At 48.2% G+C, this 27,242-nt stretch overlaps 2 protein-coding genes across 6 annotated transcripts in view; one reads left to right on the forward strand and one right to left on the reverse strand.

The window, feature by feature from the left end:
* LOC308572588 (myocardin-like) lies at positions 1 to 25,391 on the forward strand. 2 transcript variants are annotated; one of them, XM_081168772.1, is made up of 14 exons: positions 1 to 285; positions 1,370 to 1,455; positions 8,864 to 8,929; positions 9,191 to 9,249; positions 10,082 to 10,157; positions 11,076 to 11,225; positions 12,532 to 12,680; positions 15,594 to 15,713; positions 16,461 to 16,729; positions 16,848 to 16,995; positions 19,341 to 19,733; positions 20,868 to 21,005; positions 21,296 to 21,350; positions 21,755 to 25,391. In XM_081168772.1, the coding sequence occupies exons 2-14, from the start codon at positions 1,401 to 1,403 to the stop codon at positions 22,189 to 22,191; spliced, it is 2,115 nt and encodes a 704-aa protein (XP_081024898.1). In that variant the 5' UTR covers positions 1 to 285; positions 1,370 to 1,400; the 3' UTR covers positions 22,192 to 25,391. The 2 variants fall into 2 exon arrangements, with proteins under 2 accessions (XP_081024898.1, XP_081024899.1); XM_081168773.1 differs by having other exon boundaries at positions 16,851 to 16,995.
* The window catches only part of IZUMO1 (izumo sperm-oocyte fusion 1), a 21,263-nt gene continuing 16,660 nt past the window's right edge, over positions 22,640 to 27,242 (reverse strand). For all 4 annotated transcript variants that reach the window (XM_081168776.1, XM_081168775.1, XM_081168774.1 and 1 more), the window contains one exon: positions 22,640 to 26,962. In XM_081168776.1, coding sequence (XP_081024902.1) covers positions 26,863 to 26,962 — 100 coding nt within the window. In that variant the 3' untranslated portion in view covers positions 22,640 to 26,862. The remainder of the gene's footprint in view (positions 26,963 to 27,242) is intronic.

Below are 27,242 nucleotides of genomic sequence, written 5' to 3' on the forward strand. Positions count from 1 at the left end.
GGACATCCCAGCTGCCCGGGGAGGGGGGCGCGGTGGCGTCCGACCCCCAGGCGAGGGGCAGAGCCGTCGGCCCAACCCTCTCCTCCGGAGGTCCGTGCGCCTGGCCGTCCCTCGCCGCTGCCATCCTCACCTAGGCAGCGAGGAAAAGAAGGACGCCACCCCCTCCCCCCGGAAAGGCCGCCGGCAGACCCTCCCGGAGAAGCCGTCGGGGGCGGACGGTTCCCAGCGCCCCCCGAGCCAAGCAGAAGGAGGAAGAGGAGGGAAAGGGTTGCACCGTCCATTCCGGTGAGTCGGGGCGCCTGGGTCCCCCTGGGCTTTGGGGAAGGGGCTGGCATTGAAAAGGGCTGTAGCGGGGAAGCGGAAGGGAACAGCCCGGACTCCTGGGTTCCTCGAGAGAGGCTTTAGGGCGATGGCACAGGCAGGGCACTCTCCTCCTGGGCTTTCTCCCCGAGGAGGGCATCGCGGGCGCAGGCGGACAGCAGGTGATTAAAAAAGCAAACAAAACCATTTCTCTCGTTCTTCTTTCTTGCACACACGCCGCCAGCTGGGCTCCTGTCCCTTTAAACAGGGCAAAAACTCAACAGGTCAAGCCCCGTCTCCAACTGCATCTTTAGCGACGGAACTGCTCCACCTGCTGCTGCGTTTCTGCTAGTTGCCTGCTCCTAAAATTTTGCTATTTTGTTCCACCCGCCCCCGGCAAGGAACTCCGGAGGACTGGAATGCTCCTCCCTCCATTGCCCCTCCCTCGAAATTTTATTTTATTTATTTGTTTAGATTTATATCCCACCTGCCCACTCCCCCACCCCACCCCCGAGGGGCTCAATATATCACACTTATCTCTCCCAACAACCCTGTGAGGTGGGCTAGGATGAGAGACAGTGACTGGGCCAAGGTCACCCAGTGAAGCTCATGGCTGAGCAGACATTTGAACAATCGTGACTTCCCAAATCTTAGTCCAGTAGTCGCTAACCCTTACACAGCATTGGCCTTACAAGGACAACCCAGTGCGGTAGATTAGTTTATTAAGCGTTGCATTTATAAGCCTACCTTTTTTCTGAGGATCTCAGGGTGGGCATCCATGACCCCCCCCCCGCATTTTATCTACAAAACAACCCTGTGAGGTAGGTGACAGGTGAGGCTGAAAGTTACCGCCCCAAGGTCACAATGAGAGTCATGGCTGTGTTGGGATTTGAACCCAGGTGTCCCTGGTCTCCACTCTTGCTGATATCCAACTCTGCGTCCCTAGGCCCAGGCACTCGGTTCAAAAGGTCTGTTGCTGGCTTCTCTAGCTCCTAGTTGGAGACTTCTTCATCATTTCCCCTCTTTTCCTGTTTCCCCCTCTTCTGAATATCCATGGGGCCTACCTCAGATTTGGGATTATACCTGCAAGGACTCCAAAGATGACACTCCTGGCTTCTGAACGATCCATGCTGATCCGAAGCAAATTCCGCTCCGGTAAGTAGGATCTGAGTGGGGCTTTAGGCACCTTGGTGCTATTAAATTTTTAAAATAGACTTTTTGCAGGGTGGTAATTATGGCAGGCTAAGACAGGGGGACCTCAATGCCTACTGTTTCACCTTCCATTAAAAATAAATAAATCGTTCTCCTCAGAACCCTCCTGAGTTATCCTGCTGTGTAAGGGAAAGGCTGTGGCTCATGGAGTATATCATCTGCCTTGCATGCAGAAGGTCGCAGGTTCAATTCCCAGCCCCTCCAGGTGCAGCTGTGAGAGAAGACCCTGCCTTGAAACCCTGCAGAGCTCTTGCCAGTCAGAGCTGGCAGTGCTGAGCTAGGTGGACCAAAGTTCTGACTAAGCAGAAGGCACCTTCCTGTCCTCTTAAGAGAACAGCCCACGCTGCATTTTGTTGCTTGGAGTTATAAAAAAATAAATCAAGGCAAGACACATTCTACAAGCAAGGTCATGTCAGTTCCCATGCGTGCGTAAATCATAGGTGCTCTGTGTAGTTTTACTGCTGCTTCTACAGTTTCTGCTGCAGTTTTCAAGACAGTTTAAATATCATTTTATGTTTTCCTTATCCTGTTTGCTGCTGGGGGGGGGGGAGAAATCAACATAAGATATACACATAAGAAAATAAACAATGCAGATGGATAGAATTGGTAACAGATTTGCTTATTCTGAATGGTTTTCCCAGCTTCTGCTAGTTGCAGGAAAGGTCAATAAGCTAAGCAAAGTCTCTGATCTGCACAGGAGACCTTGCTGGTGGTGAATTGTGGCCCAAGGGACAGATTTGTGTCAGCACCATTTGAATGGCAATGCCCATCAACTTTGGGGAGGCTCAGCCCCCTCAAATATTTTATTGTGGGGGGACACAAAGGGATCTTGGCCACTATGAGTTGGCTCCTATGACTGATTGCATTTATATCCCGCCTTTTTTCCTCCTCATTTAATCCCCACAACAACCCTGTGAGGTAGGTTAGGCTGACAGAGAGTGGCCCAAGGTCATCTAGGGAGCTTCGTGGCTGAGTGGGGATACAAATGCTAGTATCTCAGATCCTAGTCCAACACTTTAACCACTGCACTGGCTCACCACACTGCATCGTGTGAAGCCACAACATAGGCCCAGTTCCCCCAAATCTTAACGAGCCAGGTTTTTGTGTTCAGGTCTTGCTCTAGGAGCAAGTAAAGAGGAGTTGTCTATAGGCATGTACAGAGTGCTTTCCCATTGCCCCTTTGTAACAACAGTTCAGCACTCCACTAGTTCGGGGACTGAATTAAGGGCACAGAGTGTCACTTCCCTCCGAAATAAGCCCTTCAGGGCCCTATCAGTGGGGATTTTAATGGAACACATCTCAGCCACGTTTCTGCAAGGCTGAAACAAACTCTGAAGTCAATGTGGTTGATGATATTCTCAACGTCACCACACAGGTGCACAATGTGGGTCTTATACTAGAAGTTGCCAGCATGCCACCTTCGTATGCCAGTGTCTCTCCTGTGGCACCTACGAAAGGTCCCAGTAAATGTTCCCTCAGAAATTCATAGCCCATGAGAGACTGTTTGCTCTTCCTGCTCAGTTACTGTTTGCACCAGATACTTATTTGTGAATACATCTTCAGGCTTTCAATTTTTCATGTAGATTTGTGCACTGGCTGAGTGAAGGAAGGGAAGTTCTGGCATATTCAATTTTCAAAAACCGCATCAGCTTTGACTGAGTGCCTCTGAACATGTGCAGAGTTTAATTCTGGCAACTTGACATTGCCTATTTATGTAAGTGGAGGTATCTAAGGCAGAACAGAGAGAGGACCAGCCCTGATTCTGAATATTTCTGGATTATCTTCAAATCTAAAGGGTTTTGTTTTTTTTTAAGGAATGCGTTTAAGGTTTCCCCCTGCCCAGCCAATAAATGTGTCACTTTACCACTCGCTTGACCAGACTGGGCAATGAGAAGCACAGAGCAGCACAGAGCAACCCCTCACAAAGCTATAATTCCCAGTACCCATAACAAACTACATTTCCCAGGATTGTTTGAGGAAAATCATTTGCTTTAAATGTATGGTGTGTGACAGCCATATGAGTCAGTTGTAAGGACCAGGGTCATGCTTTTCCTCACGACTACTTGTCACTTTTCGATTCCATTGGTACCTCATAACCTAACCCTGGCGTCCAGCAGCCATTTTGTTCAGGCCCAGCCAGTCCAAATAATCAGTCAACGTGCCTGTGGCATCATAGGCATTCCTTGGTGGCAACTATGGTGTTTTTCTGAGCCTCACGTGTTTCTTTCCTGTGACAAACCACCCTTCGTAATTTCTCCACACATATAGCTCCCGCTTGTGCGATACTTAAGGACATATGAAAATCAGCATTGCTTTTAAATGGTAGGTTTGCTAAAGCTTTTGCAGGGACCATTTTTAATCAAGGAGGGCCCACTGAGCATTCAGGGACACTTGTTTCCTTGTGTATTAGTGGCTGTGTTGGTTCTGGTGCTAGGAATAATAACAATAATGAAAAATATGATCTCTCCTGCCCCTAAATAATACTTACTACTACTACTACTACTACTACTACTACTACTACTGGCCCCTCACCAGCAGGTCCTAGGGTAGGTTGCAACAATTTAGAATTAGAAACAGATAAAAACAGAGTACAGTCACAGGAATAATGTGTGACAACTTTTTTAAAAAATTGTTTTTATCAAAGATTTTCTTGAAGTACGGAAGTACACACCGTGCCTCAGTTTTCCATTCATAGAATCTTTTGTGCAGATGAGTTATATTTGATAATATAGACAGTATAAGATTGGGGAATAAGGAGAAAGAAGGCTGGGGTAGTAAACTTTAATTCTTTTACATAGCTATTGTGCAGTGGCAGCTTTTGTTTCTTAACTTGTAAATTATCCTGCTTCCTCCGGTTTCTCAAAAAGGCTCCTACAGTGAAGCACTGATGCAAAAATGTGTTTTACATTCAATCAGTGTATTGATTACAGGCAACAACCGTTTTATGCGCGTTCAATATGTGCATGACTGCAACGCAAACATCACACTGAACCCGGACGTGACTAGAAAAGGGGGGAAACTGGCCTTAAAACAACCCCCAGGATGCTTTAAGTACAGTATGTGGAGTGTACGCAGGTACCGAGGCCTGGAACTGGCTACAATTCCCAAAGCGGTGAAACACTCAACACCCCCATGTCTTGCCCCTCATGTTGAGTATTTGCATACCCTCCAACATTTCTCCAAAGAAAATAGGGACATCCTATTCCATAATATTGATAATAATAACAATACTCCGTGCGGCGACACGTATAAAAACATAATAAAACTATATAGGGCTGCCTTCAGACGTCTTCTAAAAGTTGTATCATCTCCTTGGCTCTGAGGTCACATAACTCCATACCTTCCAACATTTCTCCCATGAAAATAGGAACATCCTAAGGAAAAGCGGGGCCTGCAATCAAATAAAAAACTGGGACGGCTTCTGTAAATTTGGGGTGTCCCTGGAAAATAGGGACACTTGGAGGGTCTGCAGTTTGGTGGTGGGTTCCCCGCAAGCAGTCCTTGCAGCCAGCCTCTGGCCTGGGAGTCTGGGGCATCTTGTGTTTCCAGCCTTTTAAATAAATAGCGAGTGGCGTCACCCCAGCTGCTGCTGACAACGGGACAAATGCCCAGGCAGGAGAGAAGCGGGCACAGGAATAGAAACGCTTGCAGCAGTCCCACCCTCCAAAGGTATGACGTGCCTGCTGTTTGACGGCAGAGCAAGGGGAGGGCTCACCCGCTCAGCCATATCCCTTTGGTGCGCTTGCTTGGACAAGGTTATCCTTCCCAGCGATGTCCCCAGTGCAGCAGCATTTGAATTTCTGTGGGCTTATATACATGGTTTTTGTATGTTTTTAAAGGGCCCCGAAAACTGCTTCTGTTCCAAGGTCGGGAATGGCAAGACTAATTTAAGTTTCCGGTGCATTTGGACTTATTTTATAGTTGTGCCTCTGTGCTGGTGACCCCGACAATCCCCATACAGAGCTACAATTATCAGAGTGGTTTAACAGTCAATCCCTCTTCAAAGGGAGTTTTGGGAACTGTAGATCTGTGAGGGGAATGGGGGCTTCCCAATAACTTATCAGCACCCATAACAAACTACAGCTCCCAGAATTCTTGGGGGGGGGACCATGATTGTTTAAGGTGATATGATATGTGTGGTGTGACTGTAATCCAGGTCCGGCTTACTTGATTCACTTTCCATTTCAAATTGCCATGGCTCCCTTCCCAGGGAACAGTGGGAGCTGCAGTTTTCTAAGTATGGTGAGAATTCTGTCCCAACTTCCTGGCCTCTTTAGAGAATGGAAATGCTAAGGATTCTGGGTGGAGAAAGGGGCAGAATTATTAGAAGAAGAGTTTGGATTTATCACTACCCGAAGGAGTCTCAAAGTGGCTAAGATTCTCCTTTCCCCTCCTCCCCCACAACAAACACTCTGTGAGGTGAGTGGGGCTGAGAGACTTCAGAGAAGTGTCACTAGCCCAAGGTCACCCAGCAGCTGCATGTGGAGGAGAGGAGACGCGAACCCGGTTCACCAGATTACGAGTTCACCGCTCATAACCACTACACCACACTGGCTCCTTATTACCAGTTAAATTAATGCATAGGACATAGCACTAAAGCAGGGGTGGGGAAGCTCAGGTCTAGGGGCCAAATGTGGCCCTCTGGGCCTCTCACCTGGCCCTCAGGGCTGTCTCCAGGCCACACCCCTTCCCCTAGGCCGCACCCCTCACTGCCTTCACTTTGCACCCTTCTCAAATGTTTTCCCCTGGCTGGAATGTGTCCTTGAACAATGCCTTTTGCTTGGCTGTATGGAGAGGGGTGTATGAGTGCGTGCTGAAACCAGCCTACTGTACAGAGGCAAAATTTGCATTTCTTTCTCCACCTACTTTTGCCCCTTAGCATAACTCGGTTATGCTAAGGGGCACATATCCACTGTTGGTAGTAAAAGAGGCAGAGTAAACCAAGGAGGTTGCAGATTTGCTCTTGTCCTTGTCCAAATCAGAACCTCCTAAGTTAATTCTATCTGGCTCTTCCTTGTTCGTTCCTCCTCCATGAATGTACAGAATCGCCTCGCCATTCTGTTCCATCTTGAGCATGTTGTTTCCACTGGGAACCAAACGGGTTCGTCATTGGATCACCTCATCACATTTTATTTCTGCCAAGGGGATGCACTTGATCCCTGGGAATCTATTCTGTACTGTGGGAAAGTCCACCTGTTGTCTTGCTTGGCAGACCAAATAGCTGGCCCTTCTACACTTGATATCATAGATGGCCTCGTATTGCAGCTCTTTTACACCAGTCCCCTGTCATGTCTCTCCCATGGCATATGGGAACAAAGAAACATTATGTGCATACATCGTTCCACAGCTCTTTATGTACGAGTTAACGTTGTCATACTACATCAGCTAATGTTGTCAACCAGCCATAGGTATAACAGACTTCTACACCACACTATATGGCATAGATCCGCAGGAGGTTTCAGTGTTGAGTTGTAAATTTCTCCTTTAGCTTTCATTTTGCTGTTCATTGGCAAGTAATTATGAATTTATTCCGTTAAGGCAGACCTTTCTTCTGATGCTTGGATTTGCCTCCAAAAGGGCTGCATTTAGTCGTTTGTTGGTCAAACAAGATGTAATTCCCAGTTTTTCAATTTTTTCATTCTTTGTTTAAATAGAGGCTTCTGGGCAGTACTTAATTTGCATCCATTTCATTTTTATATATTCATTTCCAGGCCAGTTTTGTGTGATTCTCTCCCCACCCCCAGTTTAATTTCCCTTTCCAATTCCACAGTAGAATTACCCAGTATCATACAGCAGGCAGTAAAAGCTTGATTCATTTTGTTCCCAGTTTGTTTTATTGAAAAGCAATTCCAGAGAAAATTATGTTGCCTTACCTTGCCTCACTCCTTTGCAAACCTGGATGCACCCTGGGTTGTTGAATAGGGTGATCTCTCCAATCCTGTTTCCCTCGATTTCAAGTCAACAGACATCTTGCCCACTCCATTCCAATCTCATTCAATTCACTGTGGACAGTCTTGAGTTCCCCAGAATCAAATGTTATGCTGCCTCCCTGCCTTCCTTCAGACCCTCCCTCAAAAAGTACCTGTCCATAGACCTTTAACTTTTCTCCTTAGTCCCAACTACAGCACCCATATTTTTTCATCCCTGCCCTCATATCTCCCATTGTAAGTTTCTTGGGGCCAGCAATCTGTCTGTTTTTACCTGTGCAACATCATGTGTACTGTGATGCAGTATACATAAATACTGACTGTGTTAGCAACAGGATTTGGGGGGCTTTGGGCATGGCGCCCTCACTGGTGGCCCCTAAGCTGGAAGAGGTGCCCCCCTGGGAGCTATAGTTCTCAGCATCAGCTGTGGAGGAGAGCTGCTGGTAATCACAGTAAGTAGTTAAGGGTTTAACTGAGAGGAAGTAGGTTGACAGCAAAGAAATGTTCTGCATGCATCTACAAAGCTGCAGGCTTTAGTTGGTGGCAGTGGTGGCAGCAGTAGTAGTAGTAGCTATTTACTTTAATTTGTAGGCTGCCCTTCCACACGGGCTTGCCAAAGCAGCTCACAACCAGATGAGAGCAGGGGGAGCGTATCAAAGCACAACCACAGCGAACATGATCCGTGCGGGAGGCACGTTCGCAACCCGCAGCGTTCACAACCCACAGCGCTGTGTCTGTGCATGCACGGGTTGCGATTCAGAGCTTCTGCGCATGCGCAAAGAGCAATTTAGTGCTTCCGCACATGTGTGACCGCCGAAACCCAGAAGTAACCCATTCCAGTACTTCCGGGTTTCGGCGCGTCTGTAACCCGAAAAAACGCAACCTGAAGCACCTGTAACCCGAGGTATGACTGTATAGTGATTGCAACAGCAGCTCTTTGAATACTGATCTTGGGATTTACAAACCCCTGAAGATTCTAATTACGCATTCTGAGCCAGAGAAGAACTTTTGGGGGAAACAGTGCTAGATTCATAATGCAGCTGAGTAGTAGGAGCTGGGCAAATAGGCCTGTTCACATTTGCACCATACATTTAAAGCGCTGTGATCCTACTTTAAACAGCCACGGATCCCCCCCCCCCAAAAAAAAACAAATTCTGAGTGTTATAGTTTGTTAAGAGTAGTGAGAGTTGTTAGCTCTGGGCAGTGAATCTCCTAACAACTCTCAGCCCAAGTGATTACAAACTTCGTCAACATCAGAAATCTGGAGTTATATATCAATTATTGGCTTCATTTTAGCTTTGTGGTGGGAGGTTGGGTAGCGCCAAATGATTTAAGAGTTGAATTTTTCACTGCTTTTTTATTGCTTGTTGGCCGAGATGAATAAAGTAATCACCATTATTCATATATTGTCACCTCCCTTGCAGTTCTGCAGCTGCGCATGGAACACCGGCGGTCCCAAGAGCAGCTGTCCAAACGCCACTTACTCCCAGGTGAGCCCTCCCTCGCACCCCTTTGCAAAAATGTGCAAAGTGAAGGGAGTCACATTGCAAAGGGGATTTCTGCATGGATGAAGCAGTGGGTGGGTGCTAGGGAAAGAAGAGCTGGTCTTCTAACCTTGAGATAAGGTTGCCACTTTTCTTTCCTGTTTCTTTATGGACTAGCAACAACAGAGCGGCAGGCCAAAATCAGCAGGTAGGGAGGGCAGTTTCTTCTAGAGTTTGCTAACATGCTCCCTTTTATCAACCCTCCAGCACTCAACAAACCCCTTGCAAGTTTCTCGCAGCCCAATGGGACCCAGGGCCAGAACAGGGTGAGTACCAGCTGGGCTCAAGGCTTTGAACAATGTGTGGGAAGCAGCGCTACGAGTGTCTGATGGGACTCTGTGAGAGTCCACTGCTCACGGACTCTATTAAGCACCCATCTCCCAGCAAGGAGTGACTTTGCAGGACGCAAGAGGCCACTGCTCTGGGTGCACCTGAGTGTGGTGTGCAAGCAGGAACGTGGTCCAGACCAAACTTTCAAATGCAAAAAAAACAAAAACAAACAAACAAAAAAACCACCATCATTTATTGTAAAATAAAAAGACAAAAATATATTAAGCACAGTGTGGTGTATGATTAATTTATGCACGGCAGCAGAGGCGTATCTAAAATGGCAGGTGCTTTTTAATTTAATTTATTTATTTACTGCATTTCTATCCCACCACTGGAGGAAGAGAGCCATTGCTAGTGGTTGTTTTGCTCAGGCCTGGAGGCAGCCCAGCCCAAAAGTAGAGAGGTGTGTATGTGACAGAGAGCAGAAGCAATGGAAGGCAGGCATTTTGGACTTTTATAAAAAATATGACATTTTGTAGGGTGGGTGTGTGCAGATTTTTTTTATTTTAGTCCCACAAGCTACAGCTACCAAAATTCCCTCTTCTATGCGTTGGCCATGGGCGTGCATAGCTGAAAAATTAAACGTGGATTCCACGTTGCAGGGTTGCAATTGAAGTAGGGTCTTCCTGGGTATGAAAAAAGTTGGAAGGCATAACTCTGACTGGCGGTGGTTCTCCAGAGCCTAAGTGAGCAAAAGATGCCTCCTAGCTCTTCTACCTGAGCACCTGGCTAAGGATGCTAAAATTTCCTCTGCTTCTTTCTCCTCAGGCCAATGAGATTGCCAAGCTGAAAGTCTCGCCCCGGCCCCACAAGACCAGCACTTCTAAGGGCCAGCTGTCAGAAGGTAAGGAGCAACTTCTGCCTAGGAGGCATTTGGTTTGGCTTATGTTTTAATGTGAGCCTGCCTAATTCACCAAAATGCAGCTATTGTTTGAAATTCATTCATACATACATACATACAAACACATATCATTTCATTTGTATGCCACCTTCCCACAAATCAAACCATGCTCAAGGCAGCTCACAACATGAAAAAAACACATAATTACAACAAAAATAGTCATAAACAATAAGTAAGACATCAAAGAATACACAACCATACTGAACAATTTCCACATAAATTATAATCAGGTCTAAAATAAAGATACAAAAAAATAGTATCAGTAACAGCAAGAACAACCCCTAAGCAGTACTGCAGCTCAAGAATCTGTTCTGCAGCCTCAACTTTCGTAGCTGGAGTCCGTCCTGGCCCTGCCCTCCCAGGCCTGGTGGGAAAGGGCAAGAAGCAGGGCAAGAAGCAGGCCTTCCAGGACTCACAGTGCTTCTCTGAATTTTGCGGTGCAGATTGCAAACCAAAAGGAACAGATAAAATGCATGTCATTAGGAGGAAAGTGTGTGCAAAAACACACAAATTAGCGAAAAGAATGTGCAGAAATTACATTAGGGGAAATTGTGTGCAAAATATTATGCATAATAGCATTTAAAAATGCACACATTAGGAGAAATATGCATATTATTTTTCTGTGGACTTCTTTTAAAAATAAATCACAAATTGATGTGGAAATAAGGCAAATGGACCTTGGATTTCCAACTGGATTTCCAGGTCACCCCAGGGGATGACTACATCCCTCAAACGTTGTTTGCGGAGTTTGTCCCAGGAATATCTGGCTGGCTCCTGTTGGGAGGTAGGATTCTGGACTTCAGGGTCCTCTTGCCTGATCCCACAAGCCTGCTCTTCTGATAGTTGCTCTTCTCACTGCAGTGTCTCCGGGGGACCCTTCTGAGCTGCAGGACAAGAAGGCTCGCCTGGCCGAAGACCTGAGTGAGAAGATCCTACACCGCCCTGGACCACTTGAGCTGGTGAAGAAAAACATCCTCTCCTTGGATCCAGGTATCAAGGATGCTATGGCAGGTAAGGACTTGACTTGGCATTCTCCTTACTGGGGAATCCTCCTGTCTCATGGAGTGGGAACGGGGAATCCTGCCTGGGAGAGAGGAGGGATCCAGTGATTGTTTATGGAGGGGCAGGTCCTAATGGAAAGCGCTTGGACTCTGGCGCAATCCCAGCAGGAAGGATTGTAACAGGATAGAGCAAATTCCAGGGAGGGCTAGGGAGCTGAATTTGGAAAAGTGGGTTTGGATCCTGCTTCTGTCCCAGGCTTGGCATGCAGCCTTTCGCCTCATTCTCATCTGCAAAATGGGAATATTGACAGCGCGAGGTTGTTATGAGAAGAAACATGGTGGAAATTGGGGGAGCAGTTTGCAAAAGGTTTGCAAAAGGGCTGCCTAATTGGGACTCCTCGGCTCCTTGGATGGAATGTGCGCAGAGCAGGGTTCCAATTGCTGCTCTGTTTGTTGTTGTTGTTGTTTAGACGTTTAGTCATGTCCGACTTTGTGACCCCATGGACCAGAGCACACCAGGCACTCCTGTCTTCCACTGCCTCCCACAGTTTGGTCAAACTCATGCTGGTAGCTTTGAGAACACTGTCCAACCATCTCGTCCTCTGTCATCCCCTTCTCCTTGTGCCCTCCAACTTTCCCAACATCAGGGTCCTTTCCAGGGAGTCTTCTCTCCTCATGAGGTGGCCAAAGTATTGGAGCCTCAGCTTCAGGACCTGTCCTTCCAGTGAGCACTCAGGGCTGATTTCCTTCAGAATGGATAGGCTGCTCTGTTAGCACCCATCAAATCACCCTCCTTCCCTCAGGCAATGCACCAGCTAAACATGTGTGGCTGGGGGCGAGGGCCAGGCTGCAAGTATAAGCAAACAAGCTCTATCCAGTCACAGTTCTCAATTGCCTTCCAGCTCCTGGATGGTGAGCTTCCACAGCAAGGAGCCTTTTGTATACACAGGGACTCACCTTCTAGAACTCTTGATTTTCCAGAGTTCTAAAATGTATGAGGAGACTCTGTCAACAGGCTCCCTGCTGCAGATAGCCACCTTCCACAAGTTTGAAGGTGACAAAGACAATGGTGTGTTTGTGTGTGTTTGCTTTTCCCCCTCCCCGCCCCCGTTCTCCAGTCACATGTTTTAGGGCCAGAACTAGGTATCCTTGCACTTGGGCAAATGACATGGAACAGGCCCCTAAGTCATCCCTGGATTTCACGATGTGAAAAACTAACAACGGTGTGAAAATTATGTGAGAAACAACAACAGTTGTTTCTTCTACCCTGCTATAATAATGCCGCCCCTCCTTTCTCTCACTCAAAATGTCTGCAGATGCAACTCTTGCTGCTCCTGATTCCTTCACCTTTGAGGAAGATCTCAGTAGTTCTTCTTCTTCCTCCTCCTCCTCTTCCTCCCCGTGCTTTGCACTGTCTCCTGGAAGTGCCCATGGGAACCCTTCCACCGCAACGGCGGCCTTTCAGGTAAGCAACTGCGTAGAAGTCACCTGTACATGCTGAAGAGACATGAGATGAAAGGGGGAACAGAGGATAAGAACAGGGCGCTTGGTGCATACTCCTGGAAATGTAACATTTTGTAAGTGTCCAGCTTTTCCTCTCAGTATTAAATATCTGATTCTCGTGTCTGAGAATTGTTTAAGTGAGCACTGCATCTTTGAAAGGGAGGAGGAAGGGGGGAAGACCAGAATAAGTTGACTCCAGCCCCATCTGCAGTATACTTTTAAAGCAATATCATGCTACTGCAAAGAGTCACGGCTCCCCCCAAAGAATTCTGGGAACTGTAGTTGGTTAAGTGTGCTGAGAGCTGTTAGAAATCCCCAATTCCCCTCATGGAGCTGCAATTCCTGGATTTCCCCGGGAAGAAGAATCGGTTGTTAAACCACTCTGAGAATTGCAGCTCTGTGAGGAGGAATAGGGGGCCTCCACACAGCACCCTTAGCAGACTGCATTTCCCGTTATTCTTTGGGGGAAGCCATGACTGTTAAAGTGGCAAGGTACTGCTTTAAATGTCCAGGGCAAATGGGGCCATTCGTTGTTCATCACCACCTCGCCAGCTCCAATAGTTACCAGCCACCACTGCCTCTCACCCTTTTGGGAGTTTCATGTGAAGTGAGGTGGTAGCATGGCTTGTACAACAGATTGGCCAGAAATGGCTCCTGAGGCGTAAGGTTTGCCTCCTTATTGAGCGGTCTCCACACTTTTGTTAAGAACACCCCTTGATACCCACACCTCCCTTGGCTTATGGCCCAGGGCCACACAGAAATACATCGGACAAACTGGGTTGTCAAAAAGGCCTAGTGAATTTGCAAAAGAACTGGAGTAATCTTAAAGTCCAAGTTTCATTTATGCGTTTACTTCCAAGTACAGTCATACCTCGTGTCACCTTTGTTTCACATTGCGGCTTTTCAGGTTACGAACGCAGCAAACCCGGAAGTGTTTACTTCCAGGTTCGCCACGTGCACACACGTAGAAGTGATCTGCGTGCTTCATGCATGTGCAGAAGCGCTCTGTCGCACTTTGTACACACGCAGTAGTGGTGCTCTACTTACAGACTTTTTGGGGTTGTGAACGGCACCCCGAAACGGATTGTGTTCGTAAGTAGAGGTACCACTGTACATACACTCCAAAATATGAAAGGTTGTAAATATTGGAAAAGCAAAGTCGTAAAATCAACCAATCAATCAAAATAATCTATAATATTTCTTTCCAAGTAAGTAAAATAAATATATAGTGGTACCTCGGTTTACGAACTTAATCCGTTCCAGAAGTCTGTTCTTAAACCAAAACCATTCTTAAACTGAGGCGTGCTTTCCCTAATGAGGCCTCCCACCACCGGTGCCCTTCCACCGTTCGGATTCCGTTCTTAGACCGAGGTAAAGTTCGCAAACCAAGATACTATTTCCGGTTTTGTGGAGTTTGTAAACCAAATAGTTCTTAAATTGGACTGTTCTTAAACCGAGGTACCACTGTATATGATGTGGTTGTGCTGCCCTCTACAGGGCATGATTGAATATTGCAGGACATAAGAATCACAATGATGAGTGAATTGTGAGGGGTTGGCCTCTTTTTCCCTTTTGCAGGACACAATAATACCCGCCCCTCTCAAAATTATACACAGCAGAACTAACCAGTAGTTAACATAACCAGGCCTGCTGCCAGTCTGCTGCTCTTGTGGTGGTGGGGAGTTTCAGGTTAGAGTTGCCACTTTCAGTACCTCGATTGCCACTCCAACAAACCCTTACATGTGCGACCCACCGAGGCCTGAACTGGCAGGGATGGAAGGACAGAATCCTGCACCCCAAGAGTCATTTCTGCTTCACTTAGAAGCCAAAACCTTTGGCACCACCATTGGCTTCCCCCAGCTTCACACCGGAAACACACACTCCCAAATTATTCCTGGTTCTAGAGAGGGTTGGGGGCACTGAGGAGGTCAGAAGCCTTTGGAGGCTGAGAGAGAGAGAGAGATTGTTCCAGGGCAGCAATTCTGGGAATGATGGCACTGACCTTAGGTTGTAACGTGACTGTTACTACTCCCAGTATTAACAAATAATGCTGCCTGTCTTATCTGAAGAGGTTATTCTGAGGTGCTACTTGGGCACTCAGCCCCTCCATCCTCCACACTGCCCAAATCTTGAAGCCAGCACTGCCTGTGTGCTGTGCTCTCCCCCTACCTCCACACCGCCCCAAGAGTGCATTCAGCACAAGACGAGCTTATTGGGTCAGGCCACAGACCCACCTAGTCCAGCACCCTGCCCTCAACTGCTGTTAGATTCCGTGCGTCTTTGTGCACATGCCAAAGAATTCCCATTCTAGGCTTCAGGACAGAATGTAGGGCTTTAAGGCTAGACGTGGTGGGCAGGTATAGCAAACCAGCCCCTGTCGCCCCCCCCCAGCTCCTTACCACCTCCTTCAAAGCCCTGTCCCACTTTCTTTCTTTTTTTAATCGTTTTTATTAAATTAAAATAAAAAACACCAAATTATAGTCCAAATTATAATCATTAATTTTTCGGACCACCCCACGATCTGGATCTCTGAAGCATATCTCCACATCTCAGTCCTGCCTCTCCTCGTTGTTTCCATATTTTCCACATCTCGATTTTGATGCTTTATAGCCCTGTCCCACTTTCTGCCCAGAAGCAATGCCTCTTGCTGTTCCCACTGCTGCAGGTCTTCTCCTTCTCAGCTGAAATTATACACAAGAGGGAAAACTGGGGCATGCCAGCTGATGGGAAAGATGAAAGCTTAATTCTCAGAAGGGAAGGAGGCTTGGCTTTATAGGAAAGGAAAGTTTGGGGGCTGCCAGTTTTGAGAAGGAGGTGCAGGAGTTGGGAGCTAGGAGGGTACTTGGGCTCCATTTTCTCCCTCTTCTCCCTGCAGCTGGACCTCCCTCCGATCCTGGATCAACAGCTGCCTCCTGTGTCCTCATCCACCTCTGAGGCTGAGTTCCCTCCCCAAGGGGGGAGCCCCCTTGCCAAGCCCTCTGTTTCACTCCTCAAGGTAGAGACAATCAGGAGCAGGAACGGGGGCGGTGGGGGGAGGTTGGGGAGGAAGCAGAAGTCCACTGCTCTGTCTTTTATCAGAGAAAAGTATGAATTGGTGCAGGATGAATTGCAGGCCAAATCCAGATAGCTGCCTATTTTGAACAGGGCTGTAGGGAAACTTCCTCTCCTCACCCTGCCGATTTTCACGTAGGAAAAAGTGAGCAAAGGTTTCTGGGGGAGCGCAAGGCAGCAACTACATCCCACAGCTACCCTCAGGGGAAAACATGTCCGCTGCTGTCTTCATTGCCATTCAGGTGCCCAGCTAAGTCTGCCTTATTGCTTTTCGCCGACTGAAATGGTTTTATTGGCATTTGTGCTGCCGCCGTACAAAACCTGTTCTGAAGGTTCTTGAATATTTCTGCCTTTTATACATCCCTACTTTAGTTGGGAGGCTAATAAAGAAGTGAATCTATATAGCCCTATGCAAAAAACAAACAAACGGGTGGCTGATTTTCACCCCCTACCTTTGCTCCTGCATAAGGACAGAGTCAGATGTTCTTTTGTGGCAGGGAGGACAGTTGGAGGCTGCCCCCTGACCTCTCCTTCTGCTGCTAACCCATGTTCTGAAGGCCCAAGAATTTAGGTGCCCAAGGTAGCAGTATTACCTAGCTCTAGAAAGCCCCCCTGCTTTAACCACTATGCACCACTGTCTTTTGAGAGTCCCGTTCCTGCTCTCTTTCACACGCTTTGATGCCTCCCACAGGCCCCATCCAAGGTCCCTGAGGCCAGGAAGCCCCCGCGCCCCAAGAAGGCCAAGGAACCGCGCCCCAAAGTGAAGAAGCTCAAGTACCACCAGTACATGCCGCCCGACCAGAAGGGGGAGCAGGCGCCGGTTCCCATGGATGCGGCCTACGCCCGCGTCCTCCAGCAGCAGCAGGTCTTCTTGCAGCTCCAGATCATGAGCCAGCAGCAGCCCACGCCCACGTCGCCAGCCACCTTCTGCGTCCGTGCCGTGCACGCTGTCCCAGCCAGGTAAGCCGTTTTGCTTCCGGGAATGCTCTTCCGAGACAAAAGCACACTAGCGAGGCCGGAGAGAAGATTAGGATGGGGAAACCCAGCGTCAACGCCTCTCTTTTCTCCCTTTGCCCAGCAGTGCTCCAGAGCAGGTCCTGAGCTTCGCTGGGACGCCTGCGCCACCAAGTGGGCCTCACCCGCTCCCTCTCCCCTCTCCAGCCGCGCCAACCTCCCCTTCGCCGCCCAAACCGGAACTGCTGCCTGCCAACTTGGAGGAGCTAACGGTGAGTTGGGGCAGGAGGACTCCCGGCCATCACACATCGGATTCTGCGTGGGCGGAATTCCGCTCTCGGAGATGGTTTCTGCAAATCAAGTCCAGTTGCAAATAACCGCTTCAGCCGTTCTGTTGCGGTGAGAGCCAGGCTTCCAAAGAACCGGGTTAGATGGGAAGATCTAGAGGAGGGGCACGTAATCGTCAGCACAAGGGGGCAACTTTCTGAGGGCCACATGGGCAAGGTGGGGGGGGCAGGGACAAAAGGTGGGGGGGCAGAGGCAGGAAGCGGGCAGAGCAATGGATGTTGCTCCTTTCTTCACACAAAAGCCAGAGGTCTCTTCACATAATCTCACCCCTGACCCCCCTCCATCCAGGTGAGCTAGAGGCACTGTCAGGGTGCAAGGACACAGTCCAGCCAGGCAAAAGCTCTTGTTGGGAAGGGGTAGAGCAGGGCCAAAGAGAGTGGCCTAGAGGGAACTACCATGGGCCAGATGGAGAAGACAGGAGGGCTTTATTTGCACCCGCGCCAGAGGCTCTCCACCTAGAAGGAGGACAGGCCTCCTCCTTTCCCATGAACCACCTGCCCATGAGTTAAGATCTGCATCCAAAACCCTGTCTCTGATTGCCCTCTGCCATCCGAGATAACAACAACAACAACTTTGTTATTCATACCCTGCCTATTCTGGGCGTCTTCCAAAACATATAAAAACATAATAAAATGCCAGACATTAAAAACTCCTCACCCGAAGTGCTGGTGCCCCGATTATGGACTGGTCCCTGCACTAGTGATTAGAATAAAGCACCAGACTAAGACTTTATTTTTCTTTTTAACCCCAAGCCGCCTTTGATTTCAGAGCTGTTGTTCCAATGGTATTTTTCCACGGCTTACTGCCGATTCTGTTTTATTTGGTGGTGGTTGCTTTATTCATTTTTTTGTTAGGAAGCCACTTTAGACTTTAGGACTTTAAAAAACAAAAGCAAGCAAAAGGCAAGAAATAAAATGGTAGCGGGGGAAAGATATGAAGAAAGAAAGAAAGATGGACACCTGGAGTTGTGAAATGAAGGCAGGGAACTCTGGGGAAGCTTCCATCCTTGAATTATACCCCTTGGTAATTCCTGATCTTCTAAGATGAGACTGCAGGGTATGTGCAACTTCACCTGCCTGTCATAACCACCCCTTGAAGGCTGCTGACCAGCCATTCCTTTCATCTGGCAGATTCTTGGTGAGTGGCCCAGGAACTATCCAAGCTTGGAAGGGGAGACACATTCTCTCCCAACTATTGGCATCTGGTGCTCACAGTCAGAGAGGCCAGGAGCAGGTGGAGCTTAGAGCCAAGGACAGGCAGAGATAACTAAGTTTTGCCCCCCATCCTCCTGCTCCTCTTTGCTGAGTTCTGCAGGCTAAGGTCAGTGGGGCAGTGCCCCGTTTTCCCTAGAGGGCTGGACTTCCCTGCTTCCAAACAAAAGGAAGACAAAATGAGGCAGAAAGAGAGAAGAGAGATCTAAGTTAACTGAGGGCTTGAAGCATCTCTAGGTATTTCTTTGGGTGCTTCTCTCCAGGGATCTAATGTGGTGGGACTTGTAGATCTGCCACCTGGCAAAAGTCTGCATGCTACACATGCCTTCACTTATCCCCCTACTTGATAAACACATGTTAATATTAATATTATCTAGAGCAAGCGGAGCCTAGGTAGTGTGCTGTCATGGATCTTTTTATTGCTCAGGGAAGGGAACATGTAACAATAAAACAATGCTACACACACACACACACACGTGTGTATTTTAGGGGTGGGCAGTAGGCTGTGTGATTTGCAATAGATCGGCAAGGTTTCCTGACTTGTCAGTTGTTTAACAATAGCTGCAACAAATTGACCCCTAGGCCTGCACTCTAAATTATACTGATGAATAGCGAAAGCGAGGAAGAAAACCAGGAATGGGTTGCCTGCATGGAAGGACTGTGAGCTCCGTTCTATTCTGGCATTCAAAGCAAATTCCCGGGCTCAGAATCCTTTAATGCTGAGTGGCAGTCTTTTGCACCATGCTCCTGTTGGCGGATCTTTGCGGGGTGAGGAAGAGTCCTATAAAAAGCAAAGTAGATCCCACATGCCTGACACTTGACCATTCCTGGTGTCTTGTGTAATATTCTATAGTACCTTTTGTAGGGCAAACGTACACAGGCCAGTTATAATGTTAAAAATGCATTATAAAAATGTGACACCAGAGGGTGCTGTAGAGCAGCGATCCGTCGTCAATTGGAAATTGCCTTAAGAGCTATTATTGCTTGTTTTTTATGGCATTTTTACAATCAGTGTAGATCCAGCCTTAATTTCCGTTGGCCGCTGCTTTGATTCCCAGGTCTCCGAACTCCGCCAGCAGCTCCGGAAGCGAGGCCTCCCTGTTTCTGGCACCAAGCCAGCCCTGCTGGAGCGCCTCAAGCCTTACCAGGTGGCCCGGGCCAAGCCCCCACCTGTCCCACTCTCCAGCGCCCGCTTGTCACCCTCCGACCTAGAGGAGGAGGCCCAGGCCCTGCGGGAGAAGCAGCGGGTAGCTGAGAACCTGGCGCTGAAACTCCACCGGGAGCAGAAACACCACGACGACGACCTCCGAGTGGAGCTGGAGATGCACAAACGGATCAAGAACCGCCGCAAGGGAGCACTACTGCCCCACGGCCAGCAGGGGGCACCTCCGCCCTACATCCCCAAGAGAGAATGTGCCAAGGAAGGAGACGGCATGGAAGATGGCTTCATGGTGAGCAAACAAGCATTCTCCAGCTGATCCAAAAGAGAGTGAGGGGCCTCCTGGGTTGCCTGTGTGAAGGAGATTATCCCAATCGATTAGAGCAAAGCGCTAGGAGAGAGGCCACCTGAGATTTGCAGTTCTAGAGGGCTGCTGGGCCATACGAACGTCCACAGCATTCTGCTCCCCATGGTAGCAAACCAGCTGCTCTGGGAAGCAGGAAATGAGTCCAACAGCCCCTCTCCCCACTGGATTCAGGTGCATTTGAACATGGAGACTCCATCCTTTTAGGCTGCAACCTTAGGCTTCAGCATGGTTAATAGCCGCGGAACAAGCCATGGATTTATCTCATCTACTTTTAAAGTCTTTAAGGCCATGACCACATCCTGTGGCAGGGAGTTCCACAAGTTGATTGTGCTTTTGTGTGAGTGTGAAGAAGGACTTCCTTTATTTCATCCTGAATCTACCGCCAGTCAGTCTCAGTGCGTGACCCTGAGTTCTAGTATTATGGTAGAGAGAAAAACACCTTCTCTCCATAACATGCATAATACACACCACATGCCATGGCCTCACCCCCACCGCTGTCATCTGTTCTCTAAATTCAACCCCCCCCCCCAAGTGTTCTAGAGAACATTATGGCTAGAGAAGCTGATACAGAGCTCTGTGCTATGAACTGCATGTTTGTTTTTTCCAGGATTAAGATGAACAAACCGGGCTTTTCTTTATCTGCTAGGGGAGTACTGGTTTGCTTGTTTCCCCACCTTAATCTGTTGCTCAAATAAGTAGGGGTGGCCCTTTTGCTAATGGTGTCTCCTAGCAAGGGGGGGGGGGACAAAAACCAAATTGTCTCCCTGTTGCCTCAGATAACTTAGACATTAAAGGTCAGCAGCTGGCAGCCCTAAGGCTTGGGCCCAAAAACCCTTGCCACAGAGGCACGTGTTTCCATGCACCTTGCATGTGGCAGGGCTTCGTTTGGGGGCTTGTGGGGCGTATCACCCAATGAGCTGCTAACCAATGAGCATTGGACATTTTAAAAGAAGTCCACTTTAGCCCTGGTTGGGTAGCATCAGTGGGGCTGGTAGCAGGGAGGGCTTTTGTCTGGGGCAGAAAACGCTAGACTTTGTATTTCCTCCATTTTCCTGCTAGGTTTTGTGCCCTGCCTCCTGTGAGCCGATTAATTCTGATATGGAGCTGCCCCTTGAAATAACAGCCAGCCCCCCGGACCCAGCGCCAGGATCCCGGTCCCTGGAGGAGGAGCTCCAAGAAGCCATCCAGAAAGCTCAGGTACTGTGGGGTGAGGAGGCCCAGCTGGGCTTCTCCAACCTCTGCACATGCACTGAGGAACTCTTCCCCTTTTTAATTATAATTATCCCACATGTTCCAAGTCTGAAGTCTTGAAAACAAATTTATAGGATGAGCTCGTAGACCATATTGAGCTTACCCCCTGCTTGAAACTCATCACTGCATAGAAGACCCCTGTACAAAAAAGGACCCTGCCCCAGAGCTGGCTGAATGACTGGGCTTGGTGAGGGATCCCTTTGTAACTGCTCTTCTTTTTCCTTCCCTGTCTGCAGCTGGTGCCAAGCCAATCGATCGAAGATATCTTAGAGGAACCGCTGATGTGTTCAGGTGAGGAAGTGGCCCCCGTAACCCAGCTTACCGGCAGGGGGCAGCTGTAAACCACAATTTGCTATGGGAGAAGCTCCAAGAATGGAGCCTATGGAGCAATGATACATTTTTTTCAGAAGACTAGGAATCTGGGGCTCAAGCCCTGCTTCAGAATCATATTCTCTGCCCTGGAAATATAACCCCCGAACCCCAGACAGGTGGGGCAGGATTGTTGGTTACTCAATGGTGAGCGGCAGGTATTCTGCACATGCCCAAAGCCACTGTTAGCCATGCCTTCCAGTGCAAAGTCCTGACACAGAAGCAGGTTGCGCGGCTTAGATCTGAACGAGCTCAGGGTTAGGAGTTATATCCTGTTTCTCCTCATCTGTTTCTCCTCATCTCCTGTTTCTCCTCATCTGCTCCAGGTGACCTTCTTCAAGCACCTGCCTTGAACCCAGAAGTCCCTGATCGAGTTGCCCCATCCCCTCAAGAAGCGTCACCACCAAAGAAACCGCGGCCCAGCAGCGAACCTCCTTTGGTGACCTCCGCCATCTTTGATTTTCCTGGTCCCTACGACTTCCTCTCAACGGCCTCCTCTTCCTCTGCGTCGCTGGACTCACTGTCCTCTGTTTTCTCCCCTGACTCTCTGGAGATGCCCCCATCTCCCCCAGATGCCTGGCAAGGAAACGGTGCCCGTGCTGGATTTGACCCAGTCGATTGGCTAGAGGCCTTGACCTCGGGCTCAGCATCAGGCCTCGGCTCCACCAGTCCTGTTGGGGGCAGCATCTTCTGCACGGACTTCTTTGATTCAACCGACCTTGGCGTCAACCACATGATAGACTTAATGGTGGAGCAGTGGTAGGCAGGGTGCTAGCAGCCCATTCGGAGACCCCAAGGCCTGGAGGGAAAGGGGGAGAATCCTCTGCATGCCCTGTAAGGCCTTGCCGGCACTGGGTACCACCTTGAATGGGTGAGAACGAGAGAGCAGTTTAACGTCAAGCATTGTCACGGGTGTTTTGTTTCGGTTCATGCCAAGTCCAGTTGCTCTCTTAGAAGAATTAAGCACCCTGGTGTTTGGGTTGTGTCAGCACCAGGCATCTCATCTTCAATGGCCCAACAGCCCCAGAAACCCTTTGCTGTCCTCAGTGATGTCTCTAGCTTGAGATGGATGGAACCAATATTTGCAAGGACAGTGGTCCAGCCAGCCTGCTGCATCAGGATGGTTCAAGACATCGAGGACATTTACAAACGTTGGAGATGAATTAAAATGTGTGCCTTTCTGCCATGCCACTGTGAAGCAGTTCTAAAAAAAAAAATGGTTTGGAAGGGCACCAGTTTTCAACACCACCTTCCCTGGAACCTGGGTTCTTAACAACTTTGGAAGCCATCTTGAATGAAAGCTTTGGCATATGGGTCACACTACACTGAACCTTGGAGGCCTGCATCGTTTCAACTCCAGAAGTCATTAATAGAACAGGAAGTGTCGTGGTCTACCCTCAAAGCATCTTCAAGAGGTCATGTTGGCTCGGTTGAACCGTGAGAACACCACCAGCTCTGCACACATCTGCGTGGCCCCATAGATCTAGATGCACGCTGGCTTAGGATGAGAAATGCAGGTTCTACCTTGGTGTGGGGAGATACCTTCGTTTTATTGAGTTACAGAGGAAGTGCCAGCTCCGAAAGAATTTGGATTGTGCCATCTCAAGCCCAACGCACAACGGGGGAGAAGCTAAGATTTCCTGGGGCTGCCCTGAATGGGCCACACCAGCAGTGGCAGCCTCATGTTTTACTGAAAGCAAGGGGCGAGCAGGAGGGATGAAAACATCTGTGTTGGGGACCGAACCATCTTTTGTGGCCGCTCAAAGAGAGATGGGATTGGAAAGGCGAAATGCAGCTTCAACCGCTCATGCCATTCTAACCCTGTCATTTTTTCTTGGTGTTGCGAAGAAGAGGGTGCATATGCAGACACAGGACTCAGGACCACTTATTTTTGATCTGGGGGTGCGGGGGTGGGAAAGCTCCCAAAGGGAGCTGGATATGGAGGGATCTGTTTTCACAAGGGAGATGATGGTAGTGGTGGGTCATATCCTGGTAGCCAAAGGTTGCTGGGACATTTAGGCCAATGGGCTTGTGGCAGGATCCAGGCACAGCTATGGAAACTGCTCATGTGGAAACATCTAAGCAAAGGCTTAATTCTGCTTTAATTTATAGCCATTCCATCTTTACTGGAATCCCTGAAAATTGTGGTTCTGTGAGACTGGCCCAGGGTATTCTAACAGAGAATTTCCACCGCTCTCACCAAGCTAAGCACTTCTCTGTTTGCCCCATGATTTCTAGGCACGGGTCTGAGAGGTTTTTCTTTTGTCTTGTGGGTTTCCCCAGCAAAGCGCCCTGTTTACTGCCCAATCTGAACAAAGTCAATCTGCTGAAAACCCAATTGGCGTTTGTTCTGATTCAGCAGTGAACAGCAGGTTTTCCTGGGGAGACTGGCAAGACTAAAGAAAAAACCTCCCAGACTCTTGCCTATAAATCATTATTCATACTTCTGTTTGCCCCATAAGTCCCTAGTTTGGTGATAGCGGAGGAAATTCTCTGTTAGAATACCCTGTTCAGTGTGGATGAGCCCTGTGTTTCTCCGGAGTTTTTGGAAGAAGGTACGACAAGTTAAACTCAGATAATATTGCCAAACGTTTCAAAGCATATAGTTTATTAGGGTGTGCCTGCTGCAGCTACACTCTCAAACTACAGTCTCTACACCTACATAAAAACAGGACCCACTCTGTTGCAGAAAGTGGACTCACCCCGGTCTTGTCTCACACAAACAATATTCTCTTGAGGACCAAGTGCAGGGGAAAGTACTTTTACTGCTTTGAAGTAGAAGGGGCTGTCAGACCGTTGACTGGCTGGGCACCTGTGACATCATAAGTATAGCTTCCCCTCCCCAGAGCAGCCTTTCAGCCTCAGGTTTTAATGCATGCGTGCATGCACACATATACATACATACAGATACTGTATAATTGTATATCTGTAGTAAGAAAAAAAAGGCACTGTATACCAGAAGCATGCAGGAGAGGGCCAAAACTGGCAAGAAAACTTGCATTCCCCATAATTTGAAGAGCAAAGGCAGAAGGAAGCTGAGCTCTCCCCCCGCATGGGTCATGGGTCCTCTTTTTTATGTACCTCTCTCTGTAACCTCAGAACAGTTTGTTGCATCAGTCATTTCAGCTGTAAAACACTTTCACTTCTGTACTGTCCACACTGTTGACTTGCCAAGTTGGATTGTATGAAAGTGAAGGCAGTTTGAGAGTGTAGGCATTAAAGAAACACCCACTTCAAAGCACATACAGTGGATCCTCGGAAGTCAAATGTAATCCATTCCGGAAGGACGTTCGACTTCTGAAAGGTTCGAATTCCGAGGCGTGGCTTCCGGCTGGCTGACAGCTAGGCTTTTTGCAGATCGGAAGCCGTGTCAGACGTTTGGATTCCGAGGAATGTTTGATAATGGAACACTTACTTCCGGGTTTTTGATGTTTGGAAGCCGAAACGTTCAGGAATGGAGCAGTTCGAGAACCAAGGTTTCATTGTACTCCTGTTGCCCAAGAGCCAACAGTGCACACAAGGCCTGTGACTTTGCCTTCCTGGTAACATCATACATTTAACACACATGGTTTCCTCCCAAAGAATCTTGAGAACTATAGTTTAAGGGTACTGGGAATTGTAGCTGCCATTCCCAGGATTCTTTTTCTCGGGATGGAATGTGTGGCATGGGTGTGACATGGCAACTCATCGGCTAGGGTAAACCAGTCGTAAGATGCGGGGGGGCAGGGTCCTTGGCATTCAGCATGCAGACTTGTGGGGTTCTGCTTATTTAAAAATCATCCAGCCGATTGTTCTCCACAAGCAGAAAAGCTGCCATGGAAAAAGCCACCAAGTTAAGCCTGGCAAGGAAGACAGCAATGTGTGTATCCTGTTCTTCCAACACAGAGACCTTCAGCATTGTAATCATCATCACCTTCCATCGCCTGCTGTCTCCAAATAAACACCATTTCTCGCTGCCTCAAATACAGGTGGATTGTTGTTGTTGTATTTTATAATACCCTCGTGAAATTGGCTTAGGTTGGTTCAAGGCGCTGTACAGGGCTTGTGTGGAGGAGAAACTCAGTAAGCCTGGAGAAATCATGCACAACACCCAAGAAGTTTAAGTGTTGGGATCAGCCAGGAAAAGGCAGCAGCCCCCTGGTCTGTTGCAATGCCACGTCTTATGGGTGAGTACATGGGGCAGGAGAGTGGAAAAAGAAGGCTCCATGTAGTCTTCCCAGGTCCAATTATGGTTCCACTCCTCAGAGAGCCTGCTGGTTCCTCTGAACGTGTCTTTGTTATAAGTGCTTCCTCTTCTGTCTTGCTGCTCCACAAGCCCCAATCTCTGGTGCCTGCCTGAATCCTTGTTCCAGTCCTACTTTGGATAGATTTTTCAGCTCCATCCAGGGCCAGTCTTAATCCTGCTGGGACTTGGACTCCCTGTGCACCCGGGTCTTTTGATAGCCCTAATTTCCAGGCTCCTTGTACCTCTGTAGATCTTTCCTGCCTGCTTTCAAAGAACTCAAATTCTGACTTTCAGTCCCCTTAATAACACAGGCATGGAGGACCTTTGGCCTCTGAATGCTGATGGAAGTTGTAATTAAGGAACATCTGGAGGGCCACAGGTGCCCCACATCTGTCTTAATGGAACTCACCATGGTTTGCTCTCCTTTCCCATAAAACATTAAATAAGTAAATATCACACAGACCCAGTTGCTCTCTGCCCCCGCCTCAAGCATTATATATATGAGGAGGAATTTAGAATGGAAAAACAGTGGGGAAAGGGTTGGGCACTTCTTCCCCACCCACCGTTTCTCCTTAAAGCTACTGTTCCTCAGAAAAAAAGCAACATTACATGCTTCCTGCATTGCTCCATCTGGGTCAATGGTTTCCCCCTTTCCAAACTTTTAGTCCTCCCCAGTAAGTACAGCAAGGGCACTTGCAGACTGTCAACAATCGTGGACTGGGATTCAATCACATTCCAGCAAATTCAGGCTAAGGAATTAAACCTGATTTGGAGCTCTTGTGCAACAAATCTCCTTCCTCAAAATAATGGACCTCGCAATAAAGGAATGAGGTCAAATAATGTGGGATTGATTAGGCAACGTTGCATCCGTCTCCCCATAAAGAAATTGGGATGAATGTTGTTAAATAGCAAACTCAACCCTGACTAGCTTATTTGCAAATAATTCAGGCTGAACGTTCACCAGGCAGGTTGTGTGGAAGCTGTTTGCAAGCCATCTCGGAGCCCTGACAGTTATGTCTTCCTGATGCCATCTTCATACTCTCCCACACAGAACCCAATAGAGGCTTTTATCTATTAAAAGATATCCACTATCTTTATCAATAGTAGTTAAATAAATAAAGTAGACCAGCTAGTAGTACAATATAAGAGCGCCTGTCGGCAGGAATCTGTGTCTGAAGAACTTGAAAAGGGGTGTGTGTGACTGAGACTTCACATTGCCACTAGCTCTGATGATCCACTCTCACTTTCATCATCGTCATCATCTTCCTCATCTTCTTCCCCCTTCTTACGACGAAAGTAAGCAAACAGGCTATAAAGTTAAATGGGGTTATGGAGAAAGAAAGAATTAGAGACTCAGTCAGCAGATTTCAAACTTTCTAGCTTCAGAGAATGCTTTCCTCAGGGCCTTGATCACTCACGAAACTATGTATGTGTCATGGAGCCCAAATATCTTGCAAAGGATTCTGGGAAGCTGCTTAGCATGAACAGACCTGACACAAGGCTTGAATCTGAGGTGGCTCCCGCCGGGAATGTAACCAAACATTTTTTGTTGCCCTTTTGATAGGATCTGAGGGAGCTTTTCTGCTGTT

The sequence above is a fragment of the Podarcis bocagei genome, assembly GCF_964188305.1.
Source record: "Podarcis bocagei genome assembly, chromosome: 13".
In the NCBI taxonomy this organism is placed as follows: Eukaryota; Metazoa; Chordata; class Lepidosauria; order Squamata; family Lacertidae; genus Podarcis; species Podarcis bocagei.

Coding starts and splice junctions, on each gene's coding strand:
- LOC308572588 (XM_081168772.1), top strand. CDS start 1,401: ATGACACTCCTGGCTTCTGAACGATCCATGCTGATCCGAAGCAAATTC. Junction 10,158..11,075: donor TAAGGGCCAGCTGTCAGAAG/GTAAGGAGCAAC, acceptor TTCTCACTGCAG/TGTCTCCGGGGGACCCTTCT. Junction 15,714..16,460: donor CCTCTGTTTCACTCCTCAAG/GTAGAGACAATC, acceptor TGCCTCCCACAG/GCCCCATCCAAGGTCCCTGA.